The sequence below is a fragment of the Anneissia japonica genome, unplaced genomic scaffold (assembly GCF_011630105.1).
Source record: "Anneissia japonica isolate Jap-2015-1 unplaced genomic scaffold, ASM1163010v1 scaffold493_len2256704_cov171, whole genome shotgun sequence".
In the NCBI taxonomy this organism is placed as follows: domain Eukaryota; kingdom Metazoa; phylum Echinodermata; class Crinoidea; order Comatulida; family Comatulidae; genus Anneissia; species Anneissia japonica.
The window spans coordinates 1,881,479-1,895,954 of NW_022727062.1; the positions used below are offsets into that span (position 1 = coordinate 1,881,479).

The following is a 14,476-nucleotide window of genomic DNA, read 5'->3' on the forward strand; positions in this document are numbered from 1 at the left end:
TACAAATTGTAAATATACATCATAATTTTTAATCTCCAAAAATAAGAATTATTTTGTTTCATATTTAAACCAATTGAAATTAATTCAAATAATTGTAATGGACCTTTCCGCTGACTCTGTTTTGATTGGTCAGTTGACAAGTTTGATTAACACTACGGAAACGCCCATTGCACAGATGGGTGATAATTATCACAATGATAAATTTTTCTTGCATAATTACAGCATAGTACTCTTATATACAAATACAATATTAATACTGTATTATACTGCACAACTCAACATTCAGTTTATAAATCGGAAGAGTTTAATTTGTGTCCCATTGTTATCTTACTATAAGAGATAAACACACAACCGTAAACAATTGAATGACTTTTGACACACACCAACGAACGTCTTCATATAAGATTGAGGGCGCTATAGCGAGTCTTACAAATTTCTTCTAACATACAGAATTACAAGATTTAACAGTAAAATAATTTATCCAACATATTTTAACAATCACATTAATGACATTATTAATGAAAACATATTAAAAAATTATTTCATTATACAATTATAATACAGTAACTTTACTACAAAATTGTATCAAACAGTTTCAAAAATAAAAATTTATCATATTAATGTACGTTTATATAAATTCTCTATGTTTATTAAAAAATAAATTTATACAGACTTCATATATTAGCATATTTTATTATTTTTTGGTAATAGACAGGCACTAAATGAAATGATGACAATAATTCTGTTATGACATCTTATGGACTATGACGAATATAAGTTTGAAATAAATCAGGTCTTGCTGCCGACATCAACGTGGTGTAAACTGTCTTGCTAAATTGAAAAAAAAAAAAAAAACTGTTAGTAAAATTAAATTTTGCTTCATGTATTTTTAGATACAGGCCATTAAGAATGGTTGGCAAAGGGGTTGTGGTAGACTTTGAGCCTTGTTCATATGACTGAAGTTTATTTGACAAAAACATGTCATATGCAAAATAAAGTCATAATGACATCACATCATAACTATATATGGGGAATACAACAGAAATGTCTCTCAATGTATATTATATTGCATTTTAGTGGTTTGGCAAGTCACTTTGTTTATGATATTGTCTCTCTCCACCCAGACTATAAGTTGGTACAAGATATCCAATATTCGCATGTATCCTTAGGCAAGGCACTTTGCCTATGTTTGTCTCTCCCCACCCATGAGTACAAGTGGGTGCCTGGTAGGTTCAAACACAAAATGCGCTGAATACAAGCTGCAACATTATGGAATTCTCCCAAGGGACCTGAGTTCCATATGTGATCGATCCCATGACAGGGATTAATAATAAAGCGCATAGAGGTCTCTACAGTACGGATGAAATGCAAGTTACAATAGCGTCTTTCGGATGATATGTGTAATCTGTGGCCCATAAACTCCTTTCCATACAGTATTTATTAATAATATTTTATTTATTCATTTTTTTTATTCTAGGTAAACTGCTCAACAAGCCTGTTATTTTCTACACAATACATACAAGCAATTAAAAAAATATAACTTTGAACAGAAAGGTCCACTGATTAACCTCTGATAAGGAAGTATAATACAGTACATATTCTAAGTATTGAAATACACGCCATTGAATTGTAATGCAATAGTTCAACGTTAATTTTGTCATCATCTGTCAAAATATTGAAGCCCTACACGATGGAGTGCATTTCAACATGCCATAAGCATTATATTTTCACACAAACTGGGATTCCAGTCCCTATTAAAAATCATTCAATTGGTAACAAGCTTTCTTGATATAAACAGACGTTGGTGGTGCTCTCCGAAATTAGCTTATACTAAGGGAAATCAATAAATTAGAAACTTGTGGCAAGTCTAATAAAACCTATATTCCCACGAAAACAAGATTTTTAGTCTAGCCACCAATTATATGTCAAATATTTTTTTTAAATACAGTATCAGGCAAAAGCTAAAAGACTTCAGGGTAAATAAAAAGGGATTTCATAGCTAGTTGAAGTTTAATGGTTAAAGCCAAATATCAGAAAGAAATTTTTACTAATACTAAATGGACACATTTCAAATAATCTCCAAGACTTACTAATTAAGAACTGGTGGTACTGATAACACTTCGTACATGGTCTTATCATTAATATTCTTCCTACCAACTGCATTCATGGCATCAATAGCTGGATCTCTGCAGAGACACAATCAATTTGACATGACATTTGACATTCTGTTTACCACACATAATATATTAATGTTATCTTTCAATGTATTCTGAACTACGAAAAAAAAGGTAGACATGTTTTAAACAGACAAGTAGAAGGATGTCAAATGGCCGAATGGTTAAGACGGGGTGGTCACAACTAGATTGGCACTAGTTTGAGTGGCATGCTCGTCTAGGGTTCTAGTGGTTGGACAATTAAGTCTTTTCTGTAAATAAACCAGTGTATCTTTTGAGACGTGAAGTAGTGGTATATACAGCCCGTTGCAAATGGACGAAAGTACCGGTTTACCTGGTAGCTCAGACACGAAATGATGACTCTTAGGACAATAGAAAGTTACTTTTCGAGTTAGTCCACACTTCGAGCTCTACGGGACTTTAGTGTAAAGCAATATTTAAATCTGATCTGCATTACAAGTATAACATTATCTTTATGCACTGAAAGTTGCAAATGCAAACTAAGTTATTTGGTATGAGTGTCATTTTAGCACTGGTATAAATTCTAACTCTGTGCATATAACTAACCTTCTGTCATCACTAGGGGGCGGTGTTGTCCATCTGTCATAATTGGTTTCCAATGCAAACCATCTATGATAAATAAAAGTTAATAGAGTAAAAAGAAATGGGTAAAAAAATAAGATAGAATCATTTATATAATACATGCTCACATAATTAACACTTTAATCTAATAATCTGCATTGTATATATTTTAAATGATTTTTACTCATCGTTATCTATTTGGGGATATTGTGTACTGGGCTGGGCAGGAAATATCAGTAAGGGGGATAAGGACAGAATTAAGAGGGTGCTGGGTAGGGTGGGGAAAGTAATTGGTTCATGTGTGCAGATGCTGGACTCACTCTACCACAAAATGCTTGCAAAGATGTTTCAGGCTATATTGGAGGACACAAACCATTTGCTCCATGCTGCAGGACATCACTTAGGCACTGTTATTTGTTTAAGGAGCGGTAGAATGAGGAGGGTGAATGCACACACGGACTGATACAAGTACTCACTCTACTCAGCTGGGATATGACATTATAATCTAAAGTATTTAAGATAGTTTAATTTTGTATTGCACTGGCAGTCATGAGCTGTAAGTATTTCAATTTTTTGGACAATAAACAAATTTGTATTGTTGTATGGCCAAAGGTCAAAGTTTAAATTTATGCACTACTGAAAATTTTTTGATTAAAGCATGTTTTCTATAGGAAGAATGCTGTGTATGAAATCTGAAAATGCAAGAATTGTTGGAGCAGCTCGTTCGACAAAAACATCAACCAAAAAAACCAAGAAACCAAGCACCAACAGTAGAGGTCGCATTCCACTTAGCGACCAGAACTGATTACGTCTGATACACAACCGTAAACAATTGAACGACTTTTGACACACACCAACGAACGTCTTCATATAAGATTGAGGGCGCTATAGCGAAAGTCTTACAAATTTCTTCTAACATACAAAATTACAAGATTTAACAGTAAAATAATTTATCCAACATATTTTAACAATCACATTAATGACATTATTAATGAAAACATATTAAAAAAATATTTCATTATACAATTATAATACAGTAACTTTACTACAAAATTGTATCAAACAGTTTCAAAAATAAAAATTTATCATATTAATGTACCTTTATATAAATTCTCTATGTTTATTAAAAAATAAATTTATACAGACTTCATATATTAGCATATTTTAGTATTTTTTGGTAATAGACAGGCACTAAATGAAATGATGACAATAATTCTGTTATGACATCTTATGGACTATGACGAATATAAGTTTGAAATAAATCAGGTCTTGCTGCCGACATCAATGTGGTGTAAACTGTCTTGCTAAATTGAAAAAAAAAACAAAAAAAAACTGTTAGTAAAATTAAATTTTGCTTCATGTATTTTTAGATACAGGCCATTAAGAATGGTTATAATAATAATAATAATAATAATAATAATAATAATAACAATAACAATAATAATAATAATAATAATATAGAAAATTATATAGCACCTTTTGCCAAAGGAAACAAGGCGCTTAGAAAAGGTTTATTGTAGGAAGAGGATTATTTAGGGAATAAGTGAGCTTTTAAGAGTTTTTTGAAGACTTCAGTACTACAAGCATTTCAGATAGAAATAGGAAGATTATTCCACAGTTTTGGTTGGCAAAGGGGCTGTGGTAGACTTTGAGCCTTGTTCATATGATTGAAGTTTATTTGACAAAAACATGTCATATGCCTAAATATGGTCATAGTGACATCACATCATAACTAAATATGAGGAATACAACTTAAATGTCTCTCAATGTATATTATATTGCATTTTAGAGGTTTGGCAAGTCACTTTGTTTATGATATTGTCTCTCTCCACCCAGACTATAAGTTGGTACAAGATATCCAATATTCGCATGTATCCTCAGGCAAGGCACTTTGCCTATGGTTGTCTCTCCTCACCCATGAGTACAAGTGGGTGCCTGGTAGTTTCAAACACAAAATGTGCTGATTACAGCTGCAACAATATGGAATTCTCCCAAGGGACCTGAGTTCCATATGTGATCGATCCAATGACAGGGATTAATAATAAAGCGCATAGAGGTCTCTACATTACGGATGAAATGCACAATAGCGTCTTTCGAATGAGATGTGTAATCTGTGGCCCATAAAGAACGCAGTATGCATCACTTCGGAAAAGAGTTAGGGATTTTCCCTGTGTACTGCCCAATTCACCACCTGAAGTACCCCACTGGAAACAAGTCTTCGAACTTATTGGGTTATTCTTGGTTGGATTCACAAAAAAATACAGTATTTATTAATAATATTTTATTTTTTTTTTTTTTATTCCAGGTAAACTGCCCAATACCAAGCTTGTTATTTTCAACACAACAAATACAAGCAATTAAAATACAACTTTGAACTGAAAGATCCACTGATTAAGCTCAGATAAGGAAGTATTGAAATACACGCCATTGTATTGTGATGCAATAGTTCAATTTTAATTTTGTCATTATTTGTCAAAATATTGAATCCCAACACGATGGAGTGCATTTCAACACATATATATTTTCAACAAACTTGGATTCCAGTCCCTAAATTAAAAATCAATCAATTTTCGCATCAATACCATTCCATATTACTTATTTGCATGGCAGTCCATACTATACCATTTCTTGGTAACAAGCTTTCTTGATATAAACAGACGTTGGTGGCACTCTCCAAAATTAGCTTATACTTTAAAGGGAAATCAATAAATTAGAATCTTGTGGCAAGTCTAATACAACCTATATTCCCACGAAAATAAGATTTTTAGTCTAGCCACCAATTATATGTCAGATATTTTTTTAAAATACAGTATCAGGCAAAAGCTAAAAGACATCAGGGTAAATTAAGGGATTTCATAGCTAGTTGAAGTTTAATGGTTAAAGCCAAATATCAAAAAGAAATTTTTACTAATACTAAATGAACACATTTCAAATAATCTCCAAGACTTACTAATTAAGAACTGGTGGTACTGATAACACTTCGTACATGGTCTTATCATTAATATTCTTCCTACCAACTGCATTCATGGCATCAATAGCTGGATCTCTACAGACATAATAAATTTGACATGACATTTGACATTCTGTTTACCACACATAATATATTAATGTTATCTTTCAATGTATTCTGAACTACAAAAAAAAGGTAGACATGTTTTATACAGATAAGCAGAAGGATGTCAAATGGCCGAATGGTTAAGACGGGGTGGTCACAACTAGATTGGCACTAGTTTGAGTGGCATGCTCGTCTAGGGTTCTAGTGGTTGGACAATTAAGTCTTTTTGTAAATAAACCAGTGTATCTTTTGAGACGTGAAGTAGTGGTATATACAGCCCGTTGCAAATGGACGAAAGTACGGGTTTACCTGGTAGCACAGACACGAAATGATGACTCTTAGGACAATAGAAAGTTACTTTTCGAGTTAGTCCACACTTCGAGCTCTACGGGACTTTAGTGTAAAGCAATATTTAAATCTGATCTGCATTACAAGTATAACATTATCTTTATGCACTGAAAGTTGCAAATGCAAACAAAGTTATTTGGTATGAGTGTCATTTTAGCACTGGTATAAATTCTAACCCTGTGCATATAACTAACCTTCTGTCATCACTAGGGGGCGGTGTTGTCCATCTGTCATAATTGGTTTCCAATGCAAACCATCTATGATAAATAAAAGTTAATAGAGTAAAAAGAAATGGGTAAAAAAATAAGATAGAATCATTTATATAATACATGCTCACATAATTAACACTTTAATCTAATAATCTGCATTGTATATATTTTAAATGTTTTTTACTCATCGTTATTTATTTGGGGATATTGTGTACTGGGCTGGAAACATCAGTAAGGGGGATAAGGACAGAATTAAAAGGGTGCTGGGTAGGGCGGGGAAATAATTGGTTTATGTGTGCAGATGCTTGGCTCACTCTACCACAAAATGTTTGCAAAGGTGTTTCAGGCTATATTGGAAGACACAAACCATTTGCTCCATGGTGCAGGACATCACTTAGGCACCGTTATTTGTTTAAGGAGCAGTAGAATGAGGAGGGTGAATGCACACACGGACTGATACAAGTTCTCACTCTACTCAGCTGGGATATGACATTATAATCTAAAGTATTTAAGATAGTTTAATTTTGTATTGCACTGGCAGTCATGAGCTGTAAGTATTTCAATTTTTTGGACAATAAACAAATTTGTATTGTTGTATGGCCAAAGGTCAAAGTTTAAATTTATGCACTACTGAAAATTTTTTGATTAAAGCATGTTTTCTATAGGAAGAATGCTGTGTATGAAATCTGAAAATGCAAGAATTGTTGGAGCAGCTCGTTCGACAAAAACATCAACCAAAAAAACCAAGAAACCAAGCACCAACAGTAGAGGTCGCATTCCACTTAGCGACCAGAACTGATTACGTCTGATAGTACACAAAAAGTTGCAAGTATAGTTAAACTGATATAACTTTTTTTTTAGGTCAAAGACATTTATCCTGTTTAATACACATCCAAACCAGATAACATATACATTTTTTTTTTATCGCTTAATTTGTATAGCTTACAATTAATAAAAATGAGAAAAACATTTTAGGATTTTTATAGTAAAATGTCTGTAGTAATTGATCTGTTTCTGGTTGAAAGTTACCAATTCGATGCTTTGAAATGAGCTATTCAAAATTTTAATATAAATTTTGAGGTTTCTCAATTTTTTTTTTTTTTTTGCAGACAGTGTATCATTAAACTGTGGCAAATGGAATAACAGTGTACAAATATAAATATTGACAAAAACAATTGACTAAATTATGCAATAATAACAATATGACAATAATTTCACAGTACACAAAATAATTAATAATTCAAAGTCATACTTGTCCATTTTTGGTATTAAAGGGTTGATGTCGAGTGATCTAAATCTACTTCTTGTTATAATAACACCTTCGTCAGGCTTGACTCCCCCAATAATATAGTAAACTGGAGCAATGATCCGGGTATTATTAAGCCTCCTGTATGCAGCATCAAATGAGTCATCGTATTCTAAAGCCTGTCATATAAATTCAATCACTAAGTTATGCACTTGTCAATTGTAGTCCCGGCCTTCCCGGACCCGGGCCATAGCGGAGCACTAGGCGGGACTGCGCTAGGGATGTACACATAGTTGTGTCCCCGTAGTGCCGGGACGTACCTAAAATTTACCCGTAGATATAACAGGCCTCGGAAGGCCCGGGAATTTTACATGTTAGAGTAGCCGTGGTTTCGGGTGTGTATGGCGGTAAGTGGCAGGGACTTAGCCGGGGATGTACGTTAAAACGATGCCCCGCATTGCCGGGAGGTGGCCGGGACATTCACATGCATGTAACCCTTTTGGAAATTACATCCCCAGCTAAGTCCCCGCTAGGCCCGGGTCCGGGGGAGCCTGGACTACAATTGACAAGTGCATTTTTCCAATCAAACACTATTTCATCATTATAGGCATATGTTCCAAAGACTGCTCGTTACTGGCTTTGGGCCTGTGGTGTTATTTCATAAGTTCTGAAGAAAAACTATGGTCTGTCACTTTGACATTTTGATTTTACTGCTGAGAAATAACGAAAAGATTAAATATATTCACATACAGTAAATAACAAACTTTAAAAAAATTATTGGTAGCGCAGATAATTCTTTCATTAATATTTTTTTCAATTTACAGAAAGCTGTTTGGTAACTGACATGATCCGAATAGATTTACCTAGATAGATGGCGCATTATAAATGCATTGTTATTATTTATTATCCCTATAAGGCCAATAAAAAAAAGATTCTTGTGTTGGCCACGTTTTGGGAAAATCCTAAAAATGGGTAGGTCAGTAGGAGAAGTTTTTTTTTTTTTATTTTTACCAATATGTTTATGCCTAAAAAGTAGAAAATACACAAAAATACAACAAAGACAATTTTTAATATTGAAGAGCAAAACGATCGCATAGCACTGTCGCATCACCTACCGTCGCAAGAATAGGCCTACAGTCTCAATTTCAAATTTTTTGGATCGGTCAGGCCTGGTCAACACAATAATATTTTTTATTTGGCCTAATGGTTAACATTGCATAATAAAATTCGGTTTTAGATCAACGGAAACAGTCCGATTTCTGGGTTACTGGGGCTCCAGAATCTTCCTTTTCAAAATAGCAATTAAGAAGAAAAATATAGTATAAATAAAGCATAAATGAAAAATAAATAAAATATAATGGCAAAAAAAAGATTAACTTTACCTCTCGTGCTAAGAAGCTTACAAAGTAATCACTGTCACTTTTCCGTAAAGCACTAAGTATTCCTATTATATTTTCATATACGTTGCCCTTATCTGGTAAACAGAAAAAAGAAGTGTTTAGAATAAAAAAACAGTTGATCATTACAGTATATAATATCATAAGCCACTACTCTAACTTCTGTTGCATTTAACCCTGTTATATTTCATACTGTAGCTTGAAAAAGACTTATAGTTGAAAGTACTCTCTTGTTTTTAAATAAAGTTTGTGGCATATATTATACCATGTACCTATATAATAAGATTATTAATTATCATATTATAAATAGGTCCATGATTATACCATTTGAATGTGTGAATACCTATTTACTGTATGTTTATTTGCCATATACACCACCACCATTTTATACACACACACACACACCTACATACATACATATATTGCTTTAATCAGATTCAAATTACCAATGGCCTAGTTGGTCAAGGCATCTGCATAGACAGCAGAAGGGTACAAAAAGTATATTTCCATACTCACAGACTCCACATTGTTTAAATTAAAAATTGATCTATATATATTTATAGCATTACTGCAAGTGATGGCTCTCAACGAATGTAGTCCTGTAAATAAATAAATGAAGAAATTGTGTAATAAAATGCCTCTGGCGGGACTCGAACCTGCGACCTCTCGTTGTCAAGGCGAGCGTCATAACCATTAGACCACGGACGCTTCATGGTTGAACAGATTCAAATACCACCAGATACACTCCATTACACAATAGGTACGGCTAGAAACAAATAGTTGCATATAATATAAATCAAAATAGCCGTTAACACTGTTAAATTATATATATAAATCATCAAAGAAAGGTAAATACAGTATTCGAATAAAGGACATAATAATACATCGTGTAGCATAGCTCTCAACGAATGTAGTCCTGTAAATAAATGAATAAAGGACTATATTCGTTGAGAGCTATGCTACATGATGTATTATTATGTCCTTTATTCAAACAATACCTTTCTTTGATGATTTATATATATAATTTAACAGTGTTAACGGCTATCTTGATTTATATATATATATTATATATATATATATATACATAATTTTTTTTAGCATTAAAAAAAAGATTTGAGACAATTCTCATACCTAGACATTTCTTAGTGATTTCCAAAAAAAATTAAATCATATCTGAAAATTTGAGAATTTGGATTTGGATGTTTTCGGTGTACCAAGGATAGCCCACAAAATTCTAGAAGAAGACTTATTTCCTATTTCCTTCCGGTGGTGATTGGGCAGTGGATTAGACATAGAATAAGAACAAAATAAACAATATATTTACCAATTTTTAATCTATAGAATCACTACAAAATATACAGAGTTAAGAAGTCAGGTGCATATTATTACCTCTCTCATTGATGGACACTGTGAAAACATTTGGTTTCATCCCAGTAAATATACCAACGTTCCCAACGTAAGATGTGCTTGTGAAAACAGTCTAAAAGATCATCAAAGAGAAAAAAAAGCATAATTATATAAAACTACAAAATATTACATGTAAATAAAATTATTATCATTAATTAAAAATGCTTGTTAATTAAGGGAAAATAGTTAAATGACAGCTAATAGGCAATGTTCTTTTAACATCTATTAACATTAATTAAGTGACTATGAAGTACAATGATAATTTGATAATAATGACTAACATAATAATTAATAACAGAGCACAATTAACCACAAGAGAACACAATTAACCACATCAGTAGCAACAACAACTAAAACCAAAATAACAACAACAGCAGCAGCAGCAATAGAAACAATAATGTTTAACTGTAATAATAATAATTAATAACAATACACAGACTGTTAACATAAAAATTATCAAAAAAGTATTCAGTAAAAATAGACACTTACACGATTGTTCCTTTGGAAATCTAGAATAACAGTTACATTTCGCAGAATATCTGGGAAACTGTAATCCAAATTTCGGCCATGCCACACCATATTATTATTATCAACTGCTACAATACTTGTACAGAAACTACAAAGAACAGAAACCAGTTTTAATCTATTTCAGAGTTTAGTTACTCACTTTGCAATCCCAGGGTCAAGGGTTTAAATTCTGCCACCGCCTGTGTTATCACAACAACGCTGGCCAACTCTCAAAGACAAATGGCCGTGGTTTATGATGTAGAGAATCGCTGAGTAGGCCTACTTTCAAGTTTACACCATTCCAAAATGACAGGGGTGTTAATGGACCATATTTTCAGGGTGACCCCCTACTCTTTGGGGGTAACCCCCTATTTTTCTGAATGTTGGAATGGGTTCTTTAAAATGTATATGAGCCAGATATGTACACAGGACCTCCAGTTTTAAGACATTATCCAAAAAAACTTGGTTCTACCAACCTAACACTGGGCGAATCAGCACCGATGTTAAGGCAGTAAATAGCGGTACCTCTTTTAACCGCTTGGCTAATATGTGACTCACCAAATTTATGATGCTGAGAATAATAAGATGGACAAATAATAAAGCACTTAGTATTCAGATGTTCACAAGACTTACGCAGTTGCTTCATAAATAATGTTCATTGCGAATATTTCTCCTACGCTGACATCGAGCCAGTTTGCTATGCTTCGTATTTCACCTGCGTATGGATCTGGCATATATTTATTAAGCTGCGATCCAATCAAGTCCACCAGTGGGAATGCCTCTTTCGGTATTTGGGTACTTCGGAAGAAAAATGAAATTATAATTTAATCAATCAATGAATGAGTTATCACATGAAGTATAGGTTCCTCTTTGGTGGAAAATATATTTTGCACAAACAAAATCCGGATTTGTGAGATTTTGAACCAGTCAGGCTTTAGGCAACAAAATGTTTCTTTGACCTACTGAGGGCGCTGTAGTCTAAAATCCTTAAAATGCCAATAGCTTATTTAAACAGATAAAATTATAGTCCCATAGCAAAAAATCTTTGCTGTATCTTCTTTATAATGTCATTCCTTTCACACATTCACGATTTTTGCTACGATAAAAAGCAAAGATTATAAAATTTGAAAAAATATTGCTCTACCATAGTAATTCTTACTCAAAATTTCAAATTTATTTGTTTTGCCAAGACGATAATTGGGATGCCGTCTAGATGTGTTAGTGTGACGACATCCTTAAGATTTGCAGAGATGTAGTTATGGTGGGCGGGGCAACCCAGTCTTGAAGTTTTCCACCCTAAGCTAATTTCATGGCCCTTTACCCACCTTTATTAACACACTTTCCCATCCTTAAAATTATATTTTCTACAGCTACAACCCTGGATTTGTCACAATGTACTATATCAAATTACCAAGATATCATACATTTTACAAGCATGTACAATTTTTATTGGCCCATTTTTCGCACATTATTTTATTCAAGGTTTTCCTCAGTAACACCTTACATGTGTGCAGCCTTTAGCACAAGGCATTTTAAATCTGCGCATGATTCTCCTTTGTACAGTTTTCAAACTGTACAGAGTCTAGTACTGTTTCAAATTGTGCACATAAATTCTTATACAGTTTGCAAATACAGCAGTGCCAGGGGCCAACTGCCTAAATTGTGCACAACAATACTTTTTATTGAGGATACACATTTAGCCTTGACATCATAAAGACAAGTAATTATCTACCAGCATGTCAACAAATCGCCTGAGTCAATATTAGTGTTGATAACTAACAATAGGGTTATAAATTTAACAGGAAATAACAGGTACATTACTTAATATAAATCCAACTCCAGTTTACTGATCGAATGGAATGAATCTATAAATAAAACGCTGGTGGTTTGTTCAGGTTTTTCGACAAGGCATCCACATCATCCCTTCTAAGGGTACAGGAGTACAGTGCAAAATATGGCTTCTATCCAGGGGGTTTTTATGTACACTGGTGTAGGCTGGGGATGAGGCGCTTGTGGACCCCAAGTGAGCTTTCTTTGGAAAAGAAATCTAGTTCCAGTTTCTCAATGTTTGCATCCCCAGCTCTGCATTCTTCATTTTCGAGCAGATCCCCCCCATCCCACCTCTCAGGATATGCCCTTGATGCACCACCCCCACTCCAAATAAGAAAAGGTCCAAATTTTGGAGTTGGTCATGAGTGAGAATAAAAAAAATATATATATTAATATCGTTTAAATAATAATAGGGAATTGTTAAACCAGTATTTTGGCATGCACAATATGGCAATCCTGGATTAAGGGAGTCCATTCGCAACAAAATTTCTTTTTTTATACCTCCAAGTTTACTGACAATTTTTCCACCAACAATGGTAACAAATTTGTTCAGTGACATTTCTGTAGGGGATGATCGACCCTAAGCCTGTTAATGTTATCATCATCTATGCATTTTATCGGGGTTTTGCTTACATAACAATTCTCACTATCAAACTGTCAACACCATTTGACATAGGCCAGGCCCCAGGTAGCAGTAGTAAATAAATACACCAAATTCCTGCCTTTGCATACAACTCTTGCTTAAATTCCAGTCATAAATATTCAGTACTACTAGAGGCCTTGCCTATGACCCTACCCAGCTGCCTAGCGAATTACACATCGGGGCCCAGCACAATAATTAAATTAAAGGCGACCAAAGAGCCCAGTTGACACTTGGACATCTGTTTCAACAATAAGTATATAACAATTAACATACAGAATGGAAAACCAGGTAACTAAAATTAGGAACTTCGAACCAACAGGCCTTCGGACCAAAGACCCTTCTTCAGACCAACTGGCCTTTGGAATAAAGACCCTTCGGACCAAAGGTACTCACTTTACTAAAATTAGGAACTTCGGACCAAAGAGTACCCATCTTTGGATCAATAAATGGGCCTTCTTCGGACTAAAGACCCTTCAAAAGAATGGGTTGTTGGACCAAAGACCCTTTGGACCAAAGGTACGCACACCTACTAACCTGCTAATATGTAGAAAATACATATACATTATTTTTTTTCTCAACGACGAATTGTGGATTTTCTCCCCAACCTCGCTGGCGCCGCCACTGGCCTAGGCCCTAGGCCAGTTAATGCATTTTTTTACAAACTTGAGAAGTCTAATTCCTAAAATCATAACAATCACAAAGTTTTGTTTGACGTAATCCAGGCAAACATGTAATCATAAGTTAACTTACGAAAGGGCATGTTTGATCATTTGCTTCAAGTTATCCTTGTCGTAATGACGAAGTATTGACACCCATCTTTCCTCATCGGGAAGATCCAAATTGAATTTATACCTCGGTGCAGCCGGACTCGGACTCGTCGTCATTAACATTGGCAGAGGTGGAGAAGTAGTCAGGCCGGTGATACATGTTTGTCTGGATGTAAAAAGTGCTAACAGCAGAATTGCTGCTACTACTGTACGTGTTGTCTTCCAAACCTCCATGTTTATCAAAGTACTGGTAGGCCTAGTTGACACTATAATAACGGTAAAGTTTGACGCCAGTACTGTACTGACTGATA

The 14,476-nt window shown here is 34.1% G+C and overlaps 2 protein-coding genes across 2 annotated transcripts; both read right to left on the reverse strand.

Annotated features, from left to right (window-relative positions):
* LOC117113466 (N-acylethanolamine-hydrolyzing acid amidase-like) lies at positions 1 to 3,454 on the reverse strand. The gene is made up of 3 exons (XM_033256798.1): positions 2,742 to 3,454; positions 2,091 to 2,186; positions 1 to 831 (listed from the first exon to the last, which is right to left on the reverse strand). Exons 1-3 carry the CDS (start codon positions 2,876 to 2,878, stop codon positions 756 to 758), a joined length of 309 nt encoding a protein of 102 aa, XP_033112689.1. The 5' UTR covers positions 2,879 to 3,454; the 3' UTR covers positions 1 to 755.
* A 124-nt stretch (positions 3,455 to 3,578) lies between these two features.
* Positions 3,579 to 14,476, reverse strand: LOC117113467 (N-acylethanolamine-hydrolyzing acid amidase-like). Its single transcript, XM_033256799.1, has 9 exons — positions 14,149 to 14,476; positions 11,559 to 11,723; positions 10,908 to 11,034; positions 10,401 to 10,491; positions 8,997 to 9,088; positions 7,621 to 7,793; positions 6,354 to 6,416; positions 5,707 to 5,802; positions 3,579 to 4,060 (listed from the first exon to the last, which is right to left on the reverse strand). The coding sequence occupies exons 1-9, from the start codon at positions 14,397 to 14,399 to the stop codon at positions 3,985 to 3,987; spliced, it is 1,134 nt and encodes a 377-aa protein (XP_033112690.1). The 5' UTR covers positions 14,400 to 14,476; the 3' UTR covers positions 3,579 to 3,984.